General features: G+C 41.2%; 1 protein-coding gene across 1 annotated transcript in view; it reads right to left on the bottom strand.

Annotated features, from left to right (window-relative positions):
* Positions 1 to 24,265, bottom strand: part of ATRNL1 (attractin like 1) — a 2,205,421-nt gene that overhangs the window by 325,270 nt on the left and 1,855,886 nt on the right. Inside the window, exon 27 of the mRNA XM_029610472.1 lies at positions 11,225 to 11,332. Within this exon, the coding sequence (XP_029466332.1) occupies positions 11,225 to 11,332 (108 nt within the window). The remainder of the gene's footprint in view (positions 1 to 11,224; positions 11,333 to 24,265) is intronic.

Here is a 24,265-nt window from a genome sequence, read left to right as displayed (position 1 = left end):
ATTATTCCTGAGTCTTCCCCCTTGGAGTTTCATATTGGGGATCCTAGTTTTACAGCTTCCTTTCCATCAGAAAGGTCTTGGAAAGTATGCATATGTCCCCTGTCTTTCTTCTCTTCCAGGATATACATATTAAGCTCCTTTAGTCTCATCTTATAGACCCCACACCATTTTGATTGCTTTTCTCTGGACCACTTCCATCCTATCCTTATCTTTTTTTGGGATGACTGAACACAGTATTTCAAGTGAGGACTCACCATGGACCAAGGACATTATCAACTCCTTTTTCCTGCTGGTTATACCTCTTTCGAGGCATCCTAGCATTCCTCTGGCCTTAGCTACTGCCTTGTCACATAGCTTTGCTGCCTTTAGATCACCAGTCACAATCACCCCAAAGTCCCTCTCCCAGTCCATGCACTTTAATCTTTCCTCCCCTCCATCACGTAAGCTCTTTTGGATTACCGCACCCCAGGTGCATGACCTTGCACTTCTTCACATTGAATCTCAGCTGCTAAATCTTTGAGCACTCTTCAAGTTTTCTTAAATTACTTTTCATTCACTCTATTCCTTGAGGCATAGAAGTTAGCATGGGGCACATTTAAAACTAATTGGAGAAAGTTCTTTTTTACTCAATGCACAATTCAACTCTGGAATTTGTTGCCAGAGGATGTGGTTAGTGCAGTTAGTGTTGCTGTGTTTAAAAAAGGGTTGGATAAGTTCTTGGAGGAGAAGTCCATTACCTGCTATTAAGTTCACTTAGAGAATAGCTACTGCCATTAGCAATGGTTACATGGAATAGACTTAGCTTTTGGGTACTTGCCAGGTTCTTATGGCCTGGATTGGCCACTGTTAGAAACAGGATGCTGGGCTTGATGGACCCTTGCTCTGACCCAGTATGGCATGTTCTTATGTTCACTCTGTTGCAGATCTTAGTATCATCCACAAAAAGACAAACTTATTTCCTAACCTTCACAATGTTGCTCATGAAGAGATTGAACAGAACTGGTCCCAAACCTGATCCTTGAAGCACTCCACTTAATACCGTTCTCTCTTCAGAGCAGGCTCCATTTACAATTACACATTGTCTCTTGTCAGTCAACCAATTTGTAATCAATTTCATCAGCTTAGCGCTCACACCCAAACTTCTCATTTTATTCATGAGCTTCCTATGTGGGACCATATAAAAAGCTTTGTTAAAATCCAAGTAAACCACATTAGATGCTCTTCCTTGAGCCAATTCTCTAGTTACCCAATCAAAAAAATCAATCAGTTTGTCTGATAGGACCTTCTCCATGCTGCCTCCGATCCAGCAACCCACTAGATTGTAGATAGTTCACTATCCTCTCCTTCAGCAGAGTCTCCATTAATTTTCCCACCACTGAGGTGAGGCTAATTGGCGTGTAGTTTCCAGTCTCCTCTCTGCTATTGCCCTTGTAAAGTGGGACCACAACCGCTCTTCTCCAACCTTCTGGAACCACTCTCATTTCCAGGGATCTATCGAAAAGGTGTTTCAGAGCTCCCTTAGTATCCTATGATTTACCCCATAGACTGGTCTACTTTTAGTTTTCCCAGCTCTTCCCATATACTGTCTTCTGTAAACAGGATAGCGAGAACCCCACTCCATCCATGCTCTTTGTCAATTGGCAATGGCCCTTCTGTGTTACTAGAACAAATAGAGGTCATTTCTCCAAACAAGGCAATCTCAACTGTAGACTGAAACTTAATACCCATCACTCTACTAGTATTTCCCACAGCGTGGATTCAAAATTGTTTTACCATCTCACAAGACCAAAATAAATGGTCTAAATTCCAATTTCCAAGTTACACTTGATGCATTTGTCGGATTGTGCTATTTTCACTAAGAAGGCCCATTTTGTCAGAAGTAATATCGCATCAGAAACTTGTATTTCTCTCAACAATATGTTATCCGTAATCATACCAATATTCCTAAAGCATTGTGCAAATTGCTCAATATTTAGTTGCATCCCTTTCTCTTGGAGAAAAATGTTTTAAACCAAAGCTTTAACTGGCTAACTCCTGAAATAAACCACTTAAGCATTTAAAAAAATCCACCCCTAATTCTCTAAAAATAACCAACAGAAAGACCATAAAATGGTATCAACAGCAGAGAGATGACAGTCAACAGATACTGGATGTCAAAATTGTACCATTATGTTTAGAAGTATGTGTTACATTTTCTTTAATTTTGTTTCATGCGTGTTAAAGTTTTTAGTATGTACTAAATGTTTTAGTGTGTGTTAAGACTTATAATATGCACTAAATGGTTTTAATACACACTAAACTATTTTATTGCATGTTAAAGAATACAACATGCACAAAAATGAAATGGAAAAGAAATAAAGAAACAAAAATTGGAAACAAAATGAACATTTTTTGGCTGCACTCACCTAATATTAAGTTTCCTTTGAGATTCTGGATTCAGTACTGGCTAACTCCTGAAATAAACCACTTAAGCATTTAAAAAAATCCACCCTCTCCAAGTTAAGCCAAATGTGAAAGTTTGGAATAACTAACAAGCTCTTTTCTGAGAACATCATCTTTTAAAGCAAGCTCAGGGCATGGATAGAGATGTGGTTCTCAGTTAGTGTGTAAGGAAGGAAGCTGAAGTGATACAAAACAAGCCTTTTTAATATCAAGATGTATATGGATTTCCCATTCAGGAAACTGTAAAATGCAATGGTAGAACTTGTAACCTTTAAAGGATACATTGTCCATTGCTTCAGGCCACATGTAACACTGCTTTTCCGCTCTTCACTTATAAAGATCCTGAATAGAGATGAAAAACTCGATCCAGCAACAATGTGCTTTGGCTCTTAAAGATAAACATACTAAACTCCCTCCTTACCCCAAAGACACAAAATGAGACAAAAATCCTAGTCTACAATCCCAGCATAGTCCGAGTTTCTAAGGACAGGCTTCTTTACAGAATGCTTCCACACTGGATAATCAAAACAATTGTGTTGTCTAAATCATTCCTTTGTCTTGATAGCTATTATTATATAGTAGATTTGTAACAATTAAGGCAAGGCTTTCCAAACCTATCCTGGGGACCCCACAGTTGGGTTTTCAAGATATCCACAATTCAAATTCAGTTGGGTCATGCCTTTTTATGGAAAAAATGCTTTCAATTCACATTTCACAAGCATCAGCATCTTTCATATAGAACAAGAACATTATTGCTTTCTAGTATTAATATCTTTCACTGAAGATGTGATAGGGATACCAAGTTTATCTTGGTCCTATTAGATATTTCCATAGCTTTTGATACATTAAACCACAATCTCATCTGGATTTTCTGGACCATGCTAAAATGATTTACTTATATCTGATGGGCTGATTACAACAGGTGAGCATGGGATCCTCGGTGTCGTCTTGGTACTCTTTAATAACTGGTGTCTCTCAAGGTTCTTTTTTATCTAATACATTGTTCAATCTCTATTTGAGCTCAATTTCTAAATTAGTAGCTGAACTGGATGTAAATTATAAAGATGTCAAAATCCCCAAGGCATGTTCAAAATGTTTAATGAAAAATGCCAGATTTTACAAAATATTGTCAAGCTTATTTCTCATAAAAAGGTTTTATTTTTAAGAAATAGTATGAAAAATATACTTTTAAATCTTGCCTTCCTACCATTCATGGTAATAACCACTAACCTCCATAATACCTGCAACGGATGTTGGATATTCTGAGTAAATTGTGTCCAATGCTGCAGGCCATACCTCTGAGAAGATAGAGTGGAGGCAGCCCAGAGAAGGGCTACCAAAATGGCGCAAAAGTCCTATAAAATGAGACTTAAGGATCTAACTAAAGAGAAGGGAAAGGAGGGATATGACAGAGATATTCATATACCTGAAAGGTATAAATAATCCACAAACATTTTTCAATAGAAAAGAAGTTCTAGAACAAGAAATCATGATATAAGGCCCCAAGTGGTAGATTCAGAAGTAATATTAGAACATATATCTTCATAAAAGGTCGGTAGATGCAAGGAATGGCCTCCCAGTGAGGCAAACACTGTGACAGAATTCAAGAAAGCCTGGGATAAGCACAGAGAAATTTTAACTGTGCAGGAAGTTTAATCTAGGCAGACTAGATGGGCCTTACAGTTTTTATCTGCCAACACATTTTGGGTTAACTGGCAACTAGTCTTAACATGAGGAAAGAGTAGAACTAGCTGGGGAACTTCTCTCGATTACAGGATGTGAATAGGAGCAGAGGTGGCTTGCAGCACTCTTCTGTTGGCTATAGGACATGGAAGGGAGCAGAACCAGCTAAGAGAGCTCCTTTGTTGGTTATAGGTTGTGGAAGAAAGCACAGATAGCTAAGAGAGCTCTTCTACTACTAAACATTTATATTGCTTGTAGGCCACTGAAGAGAGTACAGTTGGCCTGCAGAGCTCTTCTGTTAGTTAAAGGCTGTGGAAGGGAGAACAGGGAGCTGAGGAAGCAGGCTTTGGAAAAGCTTACCAGATTTATGGCAGGCAAATCTGGGACACTTGTTTCTATACTAAGATAAGAGTAGTGAGATCTGAGAAAGGCAGAAGTTTCAGATTAGGACATTATCTGATACCATGAAACAAATGTTCTTCTCCCAAAACATATTAGTGATACAATTTAACTTATCAGAGATATGTCCAACATAGCAGGGAAAGCGACACCTGAAAAAGCCAACTCAGCCAATCAAATTCACTTCTTCCAGAAAATAAATCCTATGTGGAAAATGCATCCAAATCATACTGCTTTCAACTGAGTCTCAAGATTCTTTATGCTGATTAGCTCATTAGCAATAATTTCTGAAATTCTACAAGTTTATTGATCTTTAGTGTCTCTGGCTTTATTTTCTACTCTGCTTCTCTCTTCTTTCTCAACCTCTGCAGCACTTCTCTCTGCCTGGCTGTTTGCTTTGAGAGGAATCAGGCAGAAGGGGGGCAGCAGTGACAGGAGTTGCATGGTTTCTTTAGGGAACTAGCAGCAATGGGACTGATGCAATTCAAATGCCCCCTCTTGGGGGCGCAATGCAATATTTAATTTAGGGGTCGCGTTGTCAAGGAGGCGGCTAAGGTCACTTGTGCACCCCTAACACCTCGACAGCGAGAGCCCGCGAGTGGTGAGCTGTCTGCCAGTTTAGAAAATGGATGCTGAATTTATAGGCGTCCGTTTTCCTAATTGGCGCACAGCCAGGGGTATGGGAAACGGACCTTTGTTAACTGAGTATCCGTTTCCCAAACCTGACCGCTGGCACTTTTTAAAAAACTTTTTACAAGTTTTTGTTCCTCCTACTTAATAGGATTTTCTGCTTTTCTGTACAACTTTTGGGAGTGCTCAGCAATTAACTCCTGCTCTAGGCAGGGGTTAAATTTTGAGTGTAGAAATGTGCGTTTTTTAGATGCATAAGGGGATTAGGTAGCACTACCAACCCACATCCAACTGCAGGTTAAACAGTGCGCTCGGTGCATTGCATCAGCCTCAATGTGAACTGAGAGGGAGGCAGCATCAGCAGCAGAGCCCTCTTTAGGCTGGAGTGAGGCCTGGTGTAGTAACTATAAATTACATCAGGGGCAAATGGCTGCCCCACTGGACACCATGTACCAGTGCTCCACAGGAGCAGGGACATTTCAAAATGGGTTCAAAATATGGGTGATATTCAGAGGATCACTATGGGGCAGTCTGAGTTTAAAGTTGCTGCCTTTGCAGATGACATCTTAGTCCATTTTACAAATCCTGTAGCTCCCTTGAAGCACTGGTGAGGGAATTTTCTTTGTTTGGTTCGTTTTCAGGACTTAAGTTAAACTTTGACATATCGGAAGCCCTTGGCACATCTCATTCACTGAACCAATTAAACATCCCATTTTTTTTTCTTTTATTGAATGTATTAATCGCTTTACACAAATAAGGCCTAAGTAATGTGCAAATATAAATAACATTCATAATAAAAACATACATAAAAATAAAAAGACATAGCGAAAGTTAATTATTACATTGGCTATCACTGTCTTTTCCTTAGTTGGCAGAATTAATCTATTCAAGATAACTATTTGCCATAAATGGCGGTACGTGCTTCAGCTGCTTGCTTCGTGTCTCCTTAAAAGAGATTTTAATTATCTCTAAATTTCTCTAGCGAGGTTGTAAGCCTTGGAATAGTATAAATCGACTCATGGGAGTTTGGGGGTGAGGGTTACTGTTCCCGGATATGTAAAAATAAATTGGGCGAGTCAACTACATCATATAAAGATTGGCTTTGGGACACATCTAATTATACCCCAGTGGAAATTGAGATGCACTTAGCCTCACCAGTTCACTTACATATTCTTCGTCATGCGAAGAGCGTGGTCTTGCCACATTCTGTGAAAGCTGGTGCTCTTTTTATGACCTTATGAAAAATCTGGCACTGTCTTTGTGAGATCTAAAGTCAATCCTGGGAAACCTCCCCTTACCTTCTGATACACGGAAATTTAAATTTCTCACCAGGATTCCAGTATAAGACTTTTAGTTCTTGGATGACTTACTCAGCTTCAACAAGTGATCAATACACACGGTAAAATACTGACACTTCAAACCCGTCAACAATTATTTGATCTTTCATCACAAAACTATCTTGCTTACTTACAATTAAGACATTATTTTATGAGTTTAAGATCCTCCCACCTAATGGATACCTTTTGCGTTAAAGTGGACACGATTTTTTTAGAATTGTGGAATTTGAGAGGGTGACGATATCTAGACTGCATAAATTTTTATAAGGACCTCACCCATTGCAGGTTTATAGTTCACGACTCAAAAAATGGAAAAGAGATTTAATCCTCACCCTTACCAACCTACAATTACAATCTAGTTTCAAAGACATTACAGTTCGTGTTGCAAATGCTGGTTTGAGGGAAATGCAATATAAGTTTTTAAAATGGGCCTATACTGTTCCTGCATACCTATCTGGTTCTGAGATACAGATATTTGCCAGTGGTGTAAGGTGTCTAGAAGCACACTGGATCATATCTTCTAGACATGTGCTGGCACAGGCACATTCTGAGAGGGGATTCAGGATTCTTCTAAATTTCTAATGGGACAGACCATTTCCTTTTCCCGAAGGGGGTTCTATTTGTTGAACCTGTGGATAGAGGCCCTAGGATCCTTCTCCGTAAAGCTTGCCTTGTGGGTAAAAAGAATATTCTTACAATGTGAAACTCTGCAGATGCTCCTTCTTTTTGGAGATGGAGGTGGAGGAATGCCTTTCATGATCTGATGTTAATGGGAAAAGCTGCAACTGGACGTTCATTTAAATGTAAATGTTCCTTTTTAGAGGTATGGGATGACTATCTTCAAATACTCCCTGTTAGAGTTCAGAGCTCGGTGGGAAATGACTTACATGTATGAATCATTTGTACCCTTTTGGGCCTATACTTGAATACCAATCCAATTCTCTTCTTCATTGAGTTTTGCTGAATAATTTGGGGGCCGAGGGAGGGAGTTAACTGATTTCTTCTCTTTTTTGCTGTTGTATCTCAGTTCAATTTTGGGGTGAAAATGTCCATAATGTGGTTTTATGGAGTGTGCATCAGAAACCACCATGAACTGCATGATTGATTGTATCATGGCTTTTCTTCAATAAACAATGTAAACATTAAACTGGGGGGCCCCTATGCTTTATTACTGCACCAAGTATGTCTCTCACTCCCTCCCTCCCTCGTGTGTACCTTCCCCATCCCCTTTCCATTTGCTTTCTTACCTCTCCCCTCACCCCTGCATTCCCCTCCCCACCTTTTCTAACTTTCTGCTCTCACCATTCTCCTTTGTTCTTGTTCCCTGCTCTCCTCCCTTCCTTTCTTCTCTCACATCTCTCCCCTCTGTTGCTTTCTCCTCCCCCTTTGCTCTATCACCCTCCCCATCCTCTTCTCTCCTTGCTCTCCTACTCCCATATTAGGGCAGCGTGGGGGGAGTACATAGAAGGAAGCCAATAGTGCATGGCTCACCCCACTTTCCTCTGGGTTCTAGCCTTGGACAGGTGCCCATCTTGCCCACCCATGGTGAAAGCCCTGCTCAGGAAGTTAAGTTTGGCCTCACAGAGTGTTGTTGGGGTTTTTTTTTTTATAGAGACACGGATGCATTGTCTAATTGCAGTGGTCTGGATTAATTGGGAGAGATGGAGAATGGAGTTTTCTTCACGTATGAATAATATCTATGCATATCAATCAAGCACAGTGTAGTCAATAATAGGACTAAACAATTACTAGCAAAAGCTTACGGTAGAAGAATATAAGTAGGAAGGATATTCCATAAAATGGCAATTAACTTTTTTTTCCTGTTCAGCTTATCAAGTTCCAAATGAAAGATGTCACAGGCAAAATAGATTTTGATATTTATTATATTAACAGTTTTTATATGTACTTCTGAAGTTTAATTAAATAACACAATGCATTATAAACAACCAGAGCCTGTTTCCACCAAACACTTACTGCTATAAAAGCAGAAGCTAGAGGAAGGCACGAGGAGTGTATGATTCAGTAGCTGGTGACAGAGGGAATGTATCCACATAGCAGTCAGTCCAATTTTTAATTATGTATCCTAGAGATTAAACCTGATGGAATGTTGATGACCTTAAGTGCTAGCTTAGAGGAAAGAGTACCTCCAGCTAAGCTGCCAAAATCACTTCTTCCAAGGTTTCCCAATCATATCCCTAGACTTTACGGCTACAAACATCAAATAATAGAACTTCATTTTGACATTGTTTCATAGCTAACGTGAACAACTCTGCAAGGGGAAGGAGGGAGGATTGTCTGTGGAGGATTATCCTGCTGTCCTTGAGAACACTTGTTATAGGTAAGCAACTTTGCTCCAAGGACAAAAAAATTATATAAAGCATACAAGTGGAAACCCCTAGCTAAGGGTTGCCTTCCCAAAAAAAAAAAAAAAAGGAAAATTACTAGAAACAAGAATACCAACAAATGGATGAACCCAATATATTTTTTGTAGGAAGACAAAAATGGGACTTGAGGAGATGAGGTTTGGTACTACCCCTCAGAAAAACCTTGGAGGACTGATCAACCCTGCAGTTGCATCTGAAGTCAGTATCCAAAGAGTAATGGAATGTAAATATGTGGTCGTAATCTTGCAAATTTCCTCAATGGAGGCCAATCTTGCATGGAGCACGGATGCCGCCAAGGCCATATTATTATGACTTGCACATTTAAAGTCAGACCAGCTTGGATATAACAAAGGAAATGCCATCTGTTATCCAATCAGACATGGTCCATTTGGTTACAGCAATTCGAGGTTTGTTCGGATCACAGGAAACCAAAAGATGGATGGACCTTCTTAAGGTTTTGGTTCATTCCAGACAGAGGGCAGCAGTTTTCTTGCAGTCTAAACTGTGCAGGACTTGTTCAACTCTATGAACATGTGGCCTCAGGAAAAATGTTGGGAGAATGACTGACTAGTACAAATGAGTGCATAGAACCACTTCACTGCATATAAGTCATTAGGGGCTGCAGCTCACTAACTCTGCAGCCGTAGTGACTGCCACCAAAAATATTACCTTCTAGGACCGGCACTTTAGCCTACAAGAGTCTAGAGGCTTACAGGGATTTGTTTTTTAACATAGAAACATGATGGCAGGAAAAGATCATACAGCCTATCTAGTCTGCCCACACCAATTATTCAGCTTTATAATCCCTACCACTCCCTCAGGAATCCTCTGTGTTTATTTCATGCTTGAGTTCAGATACTGTCCTTGTCTCCACTACCACCACAGGAAGGCTGTTCCATGCTTCTTACTACCTTCTTTGTAAAGAAATATTTTCTTAGATTACTCCTGAGTCTATGCCCTTTCACCCTCAACCCATGACCCCTCATTCTAGAGCTTCCTTTCCTTAGAACGAGGCCTGCCTCCTATGCAAGGAAACCTTGGAAATATTTAAATGTCTAGCATATCTCCCCTATCTTTCATCTTTGAACCTTCCTCTCCAGTTGACACACCTGGGCAGCTCTGGGAACCTTCACCAGCTTAAGGGCTAGAGGGGTGCCTCCTCAGTCTTTGGTCAGTGGGACCCATCACAGTAATGACAGCTTTCTTCCTTCCTGATCCAGGCCTGACAGCACCACTTTGAGGTGCGCCCATTTCCAACCGGCCTTGACAGCTTCAGATCCCTGTGCCACAGCACACAGGACCTGTTTCCTGATTAATGTTAAAGGGGTGATGTTGACCTCTATAAGTCCTGAAAACCACATTTTGTCTTGATTTTCCCTTTCTTTACTTTTACTTGCTACTTACATCAGTAGCTCTACCTAATTGATTGGCGAAAAATAAAATAGGTGCAAATACACCAGGATGCTTTAGAAGAGGAACACGTGAATAAAAATGTTCATGTCCGATCTACCAATCAGCAAAGAGCAAGTGCTCCTGCTGCTTAAGCTGTAAAGACTGTGTATCCTTCCTCAGCTGTAGTTATTTCTTGTCACCACCAGAGAAAGGGGTTCATTGCACAGTGAACATGTAAAATCTAACCAGTGTGGAAACAATTATGTATGTAGTAAAACACTGAAGGAGACACTCCTGTAAACCCTACTCACTTTTATCTCAGAATGTTAACACATATGTGGTTAGAAAAATCATACATTATACACTTCTTAAAGAACCCATTAAGAAAGGCAATGGTACAGGAAATTTACAGAATATATTAGGCATGCATTATAAATCACATCTTGCCATTTCTTTTCTCCTAGTCTGAATTGATGTCCTTTTTTTCAGATGCCAGTGAAAGAAACCATTTCAAGCACTATTACTATTGTGATACGATGTTGCCTCACATATTATGAGCTCCTTGTGCATGTTTACATTAGGAGGAGTCAATAATATGGTCATTACATATTAAAAAAAAAACCTGTGCTGATCCAGGCACTCTCATGACTCACAAATGAAAAATTAAAATGAGGCTCCTGATAATCTTCTTTACTGTAACACTGTTAATGGGGATGGTCTGACCTGTGGGTAGCACACATGCCGATTGCTTAAGTTGCCCGGCCTGCTTAGATCTTCCTAGGTTTCATCAGGACAGAACAGCACCTGCTAACTGATTCTCCAGTGGTTTCTATTACAGCTCATGCTGGCAGTGGTGCTGGGGAGGGGGATTCATCATCAATGGGTAAGGAGACAGGACACACCAGAGATATGGGATGCAGTGCCCCCTCCCCCTGGCATACTACTATGCCTGCTTACCTCTATAGGCCCCCGCAGCAGATCCGCATGATCAGCTCCCACTTCCAGAGCCACATCCACTGAAGCAAAGGGTCGGCTGGCCATTTGCTGCCTCTCTCGCATAAGTTGCTGAAGAAGGAAAAAAAAATAAATTGCCCATGAAAAATTGAAGTAGGACAAATGCTCCTCTTCTCTGCTAAGGTAGAATTTATCCAATTGGCCCAACTCATTAAGGAAAGGTGTTTTTCCATTCTGAGCCTATGTGGAAGCACCGCATCATTAATCATGCAATTCCTTAACCTTCGAATCTGGCCATTTCATTACATGTATTAACAAGTTTTCTGTTGTTAACAAAGTCAAAGACTTTCTTATAGAGAGTTAAGGCAGAATTTGACTGTCATAATAAATACCGCACATTCCAGTTTGATACAATCAGTTTTGTGTCCAAAGAGTATTTTTGTGCAGATAGGCCTCTAGTGCATCCGTCACCTCTGTAACATTACACAAAAGAAGCGTAATGGGGAGAGATGAAGAGAGGCCTAGTGGGAAGCCAGGGTTCAAAGCACACTTCTTCCAGGGACACTCCTTGTGACCTTAGGCAAGTCACTTTATCTCCTACTGCCTCACGTACTCACTTACTGGATAATTTTAAAGGAACGTGCGTGTGCCTATAAACGTGCGTATTGGCGCATGAGCGGAGATAGGCTGCGATTTTATATTGGGCGCGCAAGTATGCATGTATCATTTAAAATCCCCCTGTCGCGGGTATGTGTGTGCGTAATCTTAAAACGCGACGCGAGTAAATGTCCCATGCACATTTCTGCTAGGGCTTTAGCACATTTTACACGTGTGGATTTTAAAACATGCTTGCATGTTTTTTTCCAATTAGTCTATCAGTTTGTCCAGCTGATATTGAGGTCTTCAAGACCTCTCTGGTTCTTCATTCTATAAGCCCCCCACTTGACCCCGAAATTTCACGCTGTGCTGAAAGCCCTAAAACTCGAGATCTCTAGACTTGCTTCTCATCAGGACCTGCCGCAGTTATGCAGATAACACACGGACGCGAGCCGTGGTCAACTTTTTTAAAATTCAGAGTTAATCACGCAAGTCTTAGCCCAGCCCCAGAACGCCTATGCCCTGTCCCTTTTCCACCCCCTTATTCTTGACACGTGCATAGGTACGTATGCGAATACTTCGTGGACTCTTAAAATTCGTGTTGCTCGCACGCAGCCTGCATATGTGCGTGAGTGATGCTTATACAATCTACCTCTTAGATTGTAAGCTCTTTGAGGTACTATTTTTAGACGGAGCACAGAGGCTAGCGTTTCTAGTGGACATGAAGCTGTCTAATAAGGAGGAAACTTCTGTATGGATAACAGAATGACTCTGCAAGATTTAGTATTAGACAATCCTGTTTGTTGTGACTATTCCTTTCACTCGTTTCCATTATCAGTCAGTGTTTTAAAAGCTGTCTAAGCTTGCTAACTATTAACACGGCCCTATGCAACTCATGGGCTAAATTTCATTCCGGCAGCTTCTTATAAGAATAGCTTTCTATTAAAGATAATACTTAGAGATCCCCGTTTTCAGCGATCTGTTTCCAAGAAATGGCATCTTTCTATCACCCATCCCTGTTTTCATCCCGGGGGGGGAGGAGGGAGAACGTACAGTGTGTGACATGCCTGTTTTAGATGTGAGCAAATGAAACGCACCAGAATCAAGTTTTCAGTAGTATATCAACATTCAGTCAAAAAGTCTTTGGTCTTAACTGAAGGGGAAAAATAACAGTGTAAAACAGTAGGAAACTGCCAATTCTGTTCGTAAAGCACTAGGAAGAAGCAATGCTTGGCCTGGATAGGCAAGACCACCTCAGCACTCTTCTGGGCTGCAACCAAATGGAGCTGGCTGTAATTTTCCAGACAGACTCAAAAATCACTTTTTCTTTGTAGCTGTAATGTGCATTGCCAGTGTGCTGCAAAATGAGCTACACACGTTAGGGTAGATTTTCAAAGGTGTGCGCGCTTCCTGGCGCGCACACATGGACGTGCCGATTTTATAACATGTGCGACCTGAAGTAAGTTGTGCGTGCCGGCAGCTGGCCTACGCACAAGGCTCCAGGGACAGCGATCAATGGCACTGTCCCAGCCCACCTCCTCCCTGCCCAGAACTTGCCCCCTCGGCCCGCCCCTTCAAAGAGGCCCAGCACTTACGCACGTACTGGGTTTTATGCGCATGGTCGGGCCCCGATGAAAAAGTTCCCGGCGTGCGCAAGGCCCAGCCATGCGCATAAACCCTGGGATTTATGTGTGTGGCCCTTTGAAAATCTACCCCATTGGCAACAGAGATGGCCAGCAAAGCCTGACAATATGAACAGCACCATGAAGATAAATAAAGGCACATAGGCATTAAGCGCTATGTTTATATGCATAGTCTTTACTATATGTAGGGCTGCCTTAAGGCAGTCAGCCATATGAGGGTTAAGGAGTAGATTTTTTTCTGAGTGGGATGCCCTAATTGCGAGATTTAGGAAAGCCACAGAGGCACTTTATCCCCTTTTGCCAGAGGAAAAGAGACCTTTGGGGCTCCTCGTGTGGATACTCTGGTGTCTGCAGTTCTACTGACATTGTGGCAAAGGTTGGTCTGAGATTATCCCAGTGCCTACAGGAAAGGTTTTTAGAAACTTTGGAGCTGAGCTTGGAAGAGGTAGCACAGTTAGAAGCAGGGTCTGCCTTTCTTGCTGATGCCTCTTATGATTTGGTTGGAGCCTTGGGCTGGCTCTTTGGCTGAAATTGTGGCAGCTCTGTGATCTCCTTCCATTTAAAGCCTGACTGCCAGTCTTTCTTAGCATTTCCAATGTTAAGCTGCTAGATACAAAATACACGGCCTTTTCTCGTGGTGTTGTGGAACAGCTCACCATCCATAATAAGATTGAAAAGTGGTTTTGCTACCTTTCGTAAATCCTGTACAACATGATTATTTTCCACAGTAATTAACTTCTAGATTTTATTTGTGTTTTAAGGTTTTATGATGGTTTAATTGTATTTTAGGCTGTTGTATACTGCCTTGTAGACTTTGTGGAAGAGGCGGTCTATACATTTGAAAAGAAAACACACATACATACTCATTCTCACACACAGGCTCACACTCTTCTCATTCTCCCACATACATACACATGCACCCTCACCTCTCTCCCATACCACACAGACATACTCATTCTCTTTCGCTACCCAGCACCCAACAGCCCTCACCTCCTCCAGGCCCACAGGCTGACGGATCTCTTCCTTCCTCCTGCCACAGGATCCAGGCTCTCCTCCTTTTTCCTGCACATTCAACTCCTTTTCATCACTTATAAGGTCAAAAATTCTTTAATGTTGTCAATTTTACAATGAATACCTCTGAATGTGTCTGTAACACCCCCCCCCCCCCCAACCCACCTCCTGAAAACTCATCCTGAATCAAAGTGCCTCCTTACAATGGTCCATACATAGACTATCAGACTGAGCCCTATAAAGAGGGCTCAGTCTATAAAGAGGCGCTTTCTCTCTCTACATCTCCACTCTTTCTGCTCATCAGAAGAGGAGAGAGGAACAGAAGTTCCTAAGAGACCTTGGTATCTCTCAGTCCAAGGGATTACTTTGCACATCCAGCAACTGAGGTGGAAGGAGGACAAGGGCTACAAATCTGGGGTTCATTCAAAGGGAGAGGAGAGCAAATTGTACCCACCCAGGGTTTAACCTCAACCCATACCCATCTGGTATTCAGAGGAGATTCTAGGAGGTATTCAACCAGTACAACAGAATAAGACAGGAGAGGTGAAGGTGAAGGTGGAGAGTTCAGGATCAAGCATTTGTATCCAAAGTATTTGAATTGGTAATTAAATTGGAAAGCAAACCCCATAAGAGTCCTGGGAGGCTTCATGTTTACCACACGTATAAGGAAGGGACCCGGAATCACAGATTCAAGATTTTCTATTTTGACTTGATTTATGGAGACTGATTGAAAGAGACTTGTATCAAGAGCTATATTAGGTTTGAAGTACTTCATCAGTAAAATTGTGTTTGAACACCAGCTTTGTGTGCAGCTTGGTTAATTGGCACTCATTCAAGGACATTACAATTAATGCCCAGGGTCCAGGAGGTTATCCTCCTCTATGGAGAATCGTATACATCTGGGTCTACACAGACAGAGTAATTTATGAAGAAAATCTAGCCCCACTATTGAGTGTATGCCGTGTGGACTCTTGGAAAGGACCCCAGTCCAGAGGTTACATATTACACTGGCAATAAATTATAAATGGGTTTAGTATAGGATATCGCATAGCATTTGGGGGCTTTTGGTTTCTAACTTCATGTCAACACGAGAAATGCTACAGTAGTTGACCATTCCATCGTGTGCAATGGGAGCCAACTGTCTCCCTATGGTTAGAAATCTCTTAGGCAAAGGATTTATAAAGTACCTATGAATATGAGATTCAAAGGGACTCCGTATAAGCTGTGTAATCCCTCTCACGGTATAAGAATGCTAGCACATACAAGGTTAGGATGTTCGCTAAGGAAAACAACTGAATTAAGAGCTGTGAAATGCACCCTTCAGAAATCTGAGTATTTATGGAGACAAACTCTGACATTTCTAAATCTAGATAATTACAAAGTCTAACTTGATAAATACAGGAATATGATAAGCACAGCCAAAAAACACTTATTTTACAAGTAAAATTAGTGCCGTCAGTTTTAACGTGAGATTTCTATTCTCTACTATATAACACTTAAAACCAGTATCTGAAGTTTAGAACAATTTAAAATCATGTTTGTCATCACATAATTGTGATGAATTTGCTCAATCTTTTAAAAGCAAGGTGGAAAATCTACTTGTACCTTTCCACCTGTCCTGAATACTCTATTGATGTCATCTCAAAAGGTAGCTTCATATTGGGAGAAATGTATCCCTTATCATATGTAGATATTCAGCAGATAACAGCATCAGTTAGGACTATTATAAAAAAAAAATCATACTGCTGATCCAAATGCCTTATCAGGCTTTCACCCAATATCCTCTCTCTCATTTATAGCAAAGATCATTGAGAACTCAATACTCAAATAGCTAACAGATTATTTGGAGAACTCTTTGTTATATCCAAATCAATTTGGTTTCTGAAGGAACTGTAACACTGAAACACATCTGCTGTCAATATCTGACACAGTACTGAACAGCTTCAATCATGATCACGATTACATTTTAGTACTACTTGACATTTCACCCCCTTTCAACACCCTAGACCATGTAATATTGATTAAGCAACTTAAAGAAGTTGGGATTGCCGGAGTAGTGCTGAAGTGATTCAGCTCCTATCTGACCGGATGTTCACAGAAGATTCAAATAGATAACAATACTTCAAACTGGTTTGAGATAAATACTTGTGCGCCTCAAGGGCCAGCACAATCAGTAGTCATTTAATATCTACTTAGTGCCACTGTGCAAATTGTTCGGGATTGAATTTTCAAATACACACAGATGATATCCAATTTTTTATTCCTGTAAATAGTTCTCAGTCTACCACATTTAAATATATGAAAATTTATTTTGATTCTATACAGAAATAGATGTTTTATAACAGATTGTCGCTTAATATCTCCAAAACTGAAATCATTATACTATCTAGAAATGTATACAGAGATGACTTTCCATAATTTGAATTTCAGGGGCAGAAAATTTCTGTTTCATCTAGGGTATGCGATCTTGGCATGCTACTTGATCTCCAGCTATCGATGAAGATACATATATGAGCCAAATAAAATCAGGATATTAAGAGCTATGAAATGCACCCTTCAGAAACCCACAATGAGAACTTTCAATAGTCAAATCATTGTTAGCTGTTATATTGTTAAGATAACAAATCACCTTTATTTTACAATGTAAGAATTTTATACGTTACAAAACCTTATTTCGCTGTATTTTTACAATGTCTCCATGTAAAGATAGTATGACCTGTTATTTTACAATATCTCAATATAAAGATAGTATGATCTGGTATCACACTATCTCAACAAATACTATGTAAATCGATGTGATACTCTTGGATGAATGTCGGTATATAAAAACAAACAAATAAATAAATAAATATTCCAAATTATATACATTAAGATGCTTAAAGCCACATCTGGAGTCAGATGATTTTCATATGGTCCTTCAGACCCTCATATTTTCAGACTGACTACTGTAATTCTTTATTGATGGTGCTCCCAGATAGCACCCTAAGAGCATGACAGTTATTACAGAACTCTGCTGCACATTTATTATCTGGTCACAGCATCATACCGCCCGATCTCCTCTCTATCTTTCTTGGCCAAAGGATTAGAAACAGCAGTTCTTCAACATCTCTGCAACTTTATTGACTCTAATAATATCCTCAACCAATATCAGTTCACGTTCAGGAAGCACCACACCACCTAATTATTGTTGCTCTCCAACTTTGACATGGTGAGACGGGGTTTTGATCAAGGCTCAGTGTTCCTTCTATGTCTACTTGACATCTCCGCTGCATTTGACACTGTTAATCATTCCATTCTACTTTCAAGACTGTGCTCTATTGGTATAACTGGCTCTGCGCTGGCCTGGTTCACTTCATACCTCAATAACAGGTCCCAACGAGTCCAAGTCGACTCTTTTACTTCCTCTGTGACACATCTGACCTCTGGAGTACCCCAAGGATCTGCTCTCTCTGCTGCCTTATTTAACCTTTACTTAACTCCTTTATGCCGCATCCTTGCTGACCTTAGAGTTCACTATAAAATCTATACCGATGATATTCAATTCTTCTATCCTCTGAAAGAAACCTGGACCCTTAAAGAATCTTTCCTCGCCCATTGTCTTACAACCATCCAAAAATGGCTCCAGAGCAATAAATTAGCCCTCAACATCTCTAAAATGGAAATCATCATTTTATCACGCTATCCTGTCAATAACACACCCAACAATTTCTCTTTTGACTCCCATTCCATCACCATCTCCCAAAGTATACACAATCTGGGAGCATTTCTCTCTATGTGCAACTCCTACAAACTACGTCTACTCCATCACCTTAAGCCCCTCTTTAAACACTCTGACTTCAGATCTATCCTTTAATCTCTACTATTTTCTGGTATGGACTACTGCAACTCCCTCCTAACAGGTCTACATTTATATGCGACCCATCCACTGCAGATCATACAAAACTCGGCAGCAAGACTCCTTACTCGCACTTCCATGGGCAAACAGATCACTACACTGGCTCCCAATCTCTTACCGTTTACAATACAAGCTGGTCATGATCATACACTCCTCGATTCACAAGTTACACTCCCCTATGGATTTCCTCATTAATAAAAATCCATACTCCGTCCCGACTCCTCAGATCATCAAACCAAATGCTATTAGATGTCCCATCTCCAAAGCTTATGAACCTTGAGGAAACCAGAGAATGCACCTTCTCCGCAGGACCACTCCTATGAAACAGCTTAGCTGACTACTCTTTTGGCCCGCTAACTTGACTGAATGAACTAACTACCTTGATGCTTATATGTTGCTTCCCCCATTCTGAAGTATTATCTAATGTCCTGTTCATTTGACTGTGTGTGTTCATATTGTACCCCACTCTGAATGAAGAAAGGGCGGGAATAAATGTTTTTAAATAAATAAATAACTCTTACACCCATGTACTCTCTTCACTGGCTCCAATTCAAGCAAGAATTACATATAAGGTACATAAGAATACAAGAAGTTGCCATACTGAGTTAGACCGAAGGTCCATCAAGCCCCGCATCCTGTTTCTAATAGTTTCCAACCCAGGATACAAGTACCTGGCAAGTACCCAAACATTAAATAGATACCATGCTACTAATTGGTAATAAGCAGTGGCTATTCCCTAAGTCAACTTGACTAATAGCAGTTTATGGACTTCTCTAGGAATTTGTCTAAAACTTTTAAACCCAGCTAAACTAACTGCCTGAAACACATCCGCTGGCAGCAAATTCCAGAGCTTAATTGTACATTGAGTGAAAAATAATTCTCTCTGATTTTTTTTAAATATGCTACTTGCTAACTTCATAGCATGCCCTCTAGTCCTCCTATTATCTGAAAAAGTAAACAACAGATTCACATTTACCTGTTCTAGACCTCTCATGATTTTATAGACCTCTATATCCCCATCTCTTCTCCAAACTGAACAGCCTCTTTAGCCTTTCCTCATAGGGGAAGCATTCCATACTAATGCTGAGCCATAAATTAATTAACAACGCTGGTATTCCATGGCTGGGATAGGCACTGCATATACACAGGGTACTGTGCTCTGCAAATAAAAGGTCTCCTGGAGATAACTACAGTCCATTAAACTCACCTGGGAGAAACTAGGGACTGAGTTTTCCATAGCCAGCCCTATAATTTGGAACAAAATGCCTGATTAAGAACTATGTCAAAGACCAAACTTTTTAAGTGGTCCTAAAAACATGGCTATGTCAGCAAATGTTTGGAATTAATACCTAATTGTTGTTAAGTTCTATAGGTAATCTATTTCTAGACATCTAAGGAACTTTTGAAGACCTCTTCCATCTTGGTACCACCCTGTTAACATCTGCAGCGAAGGTCTGATATATTTTTGTTGTCATGTCATCTTTTGCTTTATGTATTTTGTGTAGATTATAACATTATAAACCGTCACAATCATTGGAGTGCATGGTCCAAAAATAATTTTAAATAAATATGTTTGGGCTAATACATCAACTCATTTTGCTGCATGTCTCTTATTGGTTTCTGTCTTGAGTCAGTACGAGGCAACATTTCTGAACAACTGAATGTATCACATACATTTATTACCTTGTATAATGCTGGATCCTGCACATGGCAAAACTGGCAAAATATAGTGAAGAAAAGTTAAAAAAAAAAGATGTCTTAGAAAATCTGTAAAACCTGGGCTCATGTATTTCACAGAGTTTGGAATAAAAGTATAGTACCATTACCCTTCTGTTGATGTATGTTATTTATTTTTTAATGTTTGAAATTCTGCCTTCTGTGTGCCCTCAAGTTGGTTCCAAACAGAATCCAGAGTCCTGCACTGTCATTAGCAGGGCTTCTCCCAGTGGAATTATTCCAACCTTGATTTTCTGGAAGGAAGAGAGGATCTAACCAGCGTAATGAAACATATCTGGGAATGACGGTAAAGATCATGTGGCACCATGCAGTATGAGCTGCATATGATAAAACAGAAAGTCTGAAGGAGATTAAATCACCACACTACTGACAAACCTTGTAATCTTCTTTTGTGAGAGAGTGGGGAAGCAGAGGATGGAAGGAGACATTGATCACCACTGACATTAGGGACATGTTTAACCAGGAGAAGAGCTTTTTTGTCTGTTTGTTAATCACAGGGGGCAGGCTGACTATTATTGCCATGGGTATAGAAGGTATAAGGTATGATGGCAAGGCAGGTTGATAATTATTGCCATGGCTACAGAACAGCTTTTCATCTGGGATTCCGTGAGCATCCTTTTCATGTTCCGCACAATTTTATGGTTGGAGGAAAGTGAGGAAGGTTGGGGTTCCACAGAATTTCACAATATATCATAATAGTATTCTTTCACTAAAAAAGGTTAAAAACCAATGGAATAGAGGGTATAAGGGGCAAAAGTAGGGGCAGGTTGATAATTAGTATTTATTAATTTAATTAATCGCAATGTCAAACAAATGGAAATCAAAGTGATGTACAGGTAAAAACAGCTGAATAACAAAATTAACGATAGGACATACGCGCGCAAGCACTGGGACGCGCGTATGTCCCAGGGCTCCAAAAAAGGGGTGTTCCGGGAGTGGGGCGCCGGCCTGGGGGCAGGACCGAGGCCTCCGGAACAGCTGCTGTGCCGGGAGATGGTGCACCAGCAGCAGGCCGGCAGGCGTAACTTCAACGATAACGGTAGGGGGGGGGAGGGGAAGGTGGGAGGGGGCAGAAGGAAAGTTCCCTCCCTCCGAGGCCTCGGCAGGAACGGAGGAAGCCTGCGCAGCTCGGCGTGCGCAAGTTGCACAACTGTGCACCCCCTTGCGCGCGCCGACTCTGGATTTTATAACATACGCGCGGCAGCGCACGCATGTTATAAAATTGGGCGTAGATTTGTTCGCGCCGGGTCGCGCGAACAAATCTACGCCCGCGCACAGGTTTGAAGATCTGCCCCTCAGTCTCACAAGATCCTTCCGCAGATTCTCACAATCTGTTGCTGCTTTAATGACTCAAAACAATTTTGTGTCATCTTCAAATCTGGTCACATCTCGCTTTCTTTTCTTCAGATGATTAATGAATATACTAAATAGAAGCCTACAGAGGATCACTCCTCGTTCCCCAAACCAAAACCACTCACCATTTAACTTTCAGAGACCGAGCCTTCTCCACGGCCGGACCTTCACTATGGAATTCTATTCCTCCGGATCTGAGACAAGAACCATGCCTACCTACTTTCAGAAAAAGGCTTAAGACTTGGCTATTTAAGCAAGCCTTCCCAGATCCCAATTGAATGACAGCAACATCTTATAAGAGACTTCACAATATAATGTAAATAGTTAATCCTAACTGCTCGGTTATCTTACTCTAATTCTCTCCCCAGTTATATGAACCTTGTTGTAATGTAACTTTATGAACCCTTTGCACTTGTTAATGTTCCGTTTTCTGTTCTCACCCCCTTGTTATATGTAAACCGGCATGATGTGGTTTTTAATCACGAATGCCGGTATAGAAAAACTCTAAATAAATAAAATAAATAAAATAAATAGCAAAGGACCCAGTAAAGACCCCTGGGGCACTGCACTAGTGATCTTTTCTCCATTTGGGAAATTCACCATTTAGTCCTATCTTCTGTTTCTTGTCCCTTATCCAGTTACCAATCCATCAGAGGATACTGCCTCCGATTCTATGACCTCCCCATTTATTGAGGAGTCTATCATGAGGGACTTTGTCAAATGTCTTTTGAAAACCCAAATACACTGTATCAACTGGCTCACTTTTAACCACGTTTTTATTTACACCTTCACAAAAATCTAGTAAATTGGTAAAGCAAGACTTCTCTTTGCAAAAATTATGTTAACTCTCCCGCATGTTTACCTATATGGTCAGTGGCCAACTCGGGTCCTCAAGAGCTAGAAAGTAGCCTGGTTTTCAGGATATCTACCATGCATATTCATGAGATATATTTGCATACAGTAGAGGCAGTGCAAGCAAATAAATCTCATGCATATTCATTGTGTATATTCTGAAAACCAGGCCTCTTTGAAGATCTCGAGGACTGGCGTTGGCCACCCTTGGAATACAGTGTGTAAAGGATGACAGCAAGGGAAAATTAATAGCTATTTTACTACAGTTAAGCTTCTAGTTATCAGTAAGCAGTTTTCATTAGTTTGTTTTTACAATATGCCTGGAAAAAAATAATCATTTATTATGAAACGTTTTCAGTTTTAAAAAGTGTTCTGTCATACCAAAAATGGTTCTATAAAACATACAGGAATTTTTTGTAAGCTCTAGAGGTTTCTCAAACTCCAAACTACCTTGCTGCTCCCCACCACTGCCAGGAATATAAAAGACAGGATGAGGGGATGTTTAACTATAATCGCTTTGAAGTAATACGTTTAGTAGATACAGTGTGTGTCTTTGACATTTTTTTACAATACACAAATGGTACTTTTTTTCTTTCAAAGGGTTTTGATGAAAATCTAATCACGCCACCTGAGGAGTCTCAATGTTTTGTTATTTTATCCCAACTATGATGCAGTACTAAAGGACCATGCTATCCAGCTGTGCATTCCACTGAAATGCTGCTGCCTAAGGGGTCAGGCAGCTTCTCCCTCTGAATTTTATGCCTTCAATGTGCTATCAGTACTGCTTAGGAAATACAGCAGGTGCCAATCTACACAGAGAAAACAAAGAAAAAAATATCACTCAAACGCTGTAGAGTTTATAATGCTCCTCACTCTCTGTCACGTTCACCAACAAGCCTGCAAGATACTAGCACTACCAGCTTCATTTGTATTTCTTCCTTGTCTTTTAATTGTAATGTTCATTGAAGTGCTGAAAAAAAAGTGCAAAACGCGGAATATAAATCTAAATTAATAAAATTAAAGCATAAGAAACAAAAAGTTTCATCTCCAGCACTCATTATTACAATTCTTACCTCCATGGTGGTTCACAACTAATAAAAGCATTTAATATTTAAAATATTTAGGGGCGGATTTTAAGAGCCCTGCTCGCCTAAATCCGCCCAAATCCGGGCGGATTTAGGCGAGCAGGGCCCTGCGCGCCGGTGAGCCTATTTTACATAGGCCTACCGGCGCGCGCAGAGCCCCGGGACTCGCGTAAGTCCCAGGGTTTTCTGAGGGGGGGGGCGTGTCGGGGGCGGGCCCGAACCGCGCGGCGTTTTCGGGGCGTGTCGGGAGCGTTCCGGGGCGGGCCCGGGGGCATGGCCGCGCCCTCCGGACCCGCCCCCAGGTCGCGTCCCGGCGCGCTAGCGGCCTGCTGGCGCGCGGGGATTTACGTCTCCCTCTGGGAGGCGTAAATCCCCCGACAAAGGTAAGGGGGGGGTTTAGACAGGGCCGGGCGGGTGGGTTAGGTAGGGGAAGGGAGGGGAAGGTGAGGGGAGGGCAAAAGAAAGTTCCCTCTGAGGCCGCTCTGATTTCGGAGCGGCCTCGGAGGGAACCGGGGTAGGCTGCGTGGCTCGGCGCGCGCTGGCTATACGGAATTGATAGCCTTGCGCGCGCCGATCCAGGATTTTAGCGGATACGCGCGTATCTACTAAAATCCCGCGTACTTTTGCTGGCGCCTGATGCGCCAGCAAAAGTACGCCAAATCGCGCGGTTTGAAAATCTTCCCCTTAATGTGGATAAGCTGGACAATTAAAGTCCCATTCGCCTTGAAATGAGAGGAATGTGTACAGTTGCCATCCAAGGGTTGCTGATCTACTTGGGTGACACCCTTTGCATAGGAGCTCTGAAGGTTGCTATTTGGTTTCAGTGTGTTCCCTTGGCTAATGTAAGAAGACTACATCCCCCCCACATGTG

Source organism: Rhinatrema bivittatum, chromosome 7 (assembly GCF_901001135.1).
Source record: "Rhinatrema bivittatum chromosome 7, aRhiBiv1.1, whole genome shotgun sequence".
In the NCBI taxonomy this organism is placed as follows: Eukaryota; Metazoa; Chordata; class Amphibia; order Gymnophiona; family Rhinatrematidae; genus Rhinatrema; species Rhinatrema bivittatum.
Note: the sequence above shows the minus strand (reverse complement) of the source record. Positions and strands in the feature narration are given on the sequence as shown.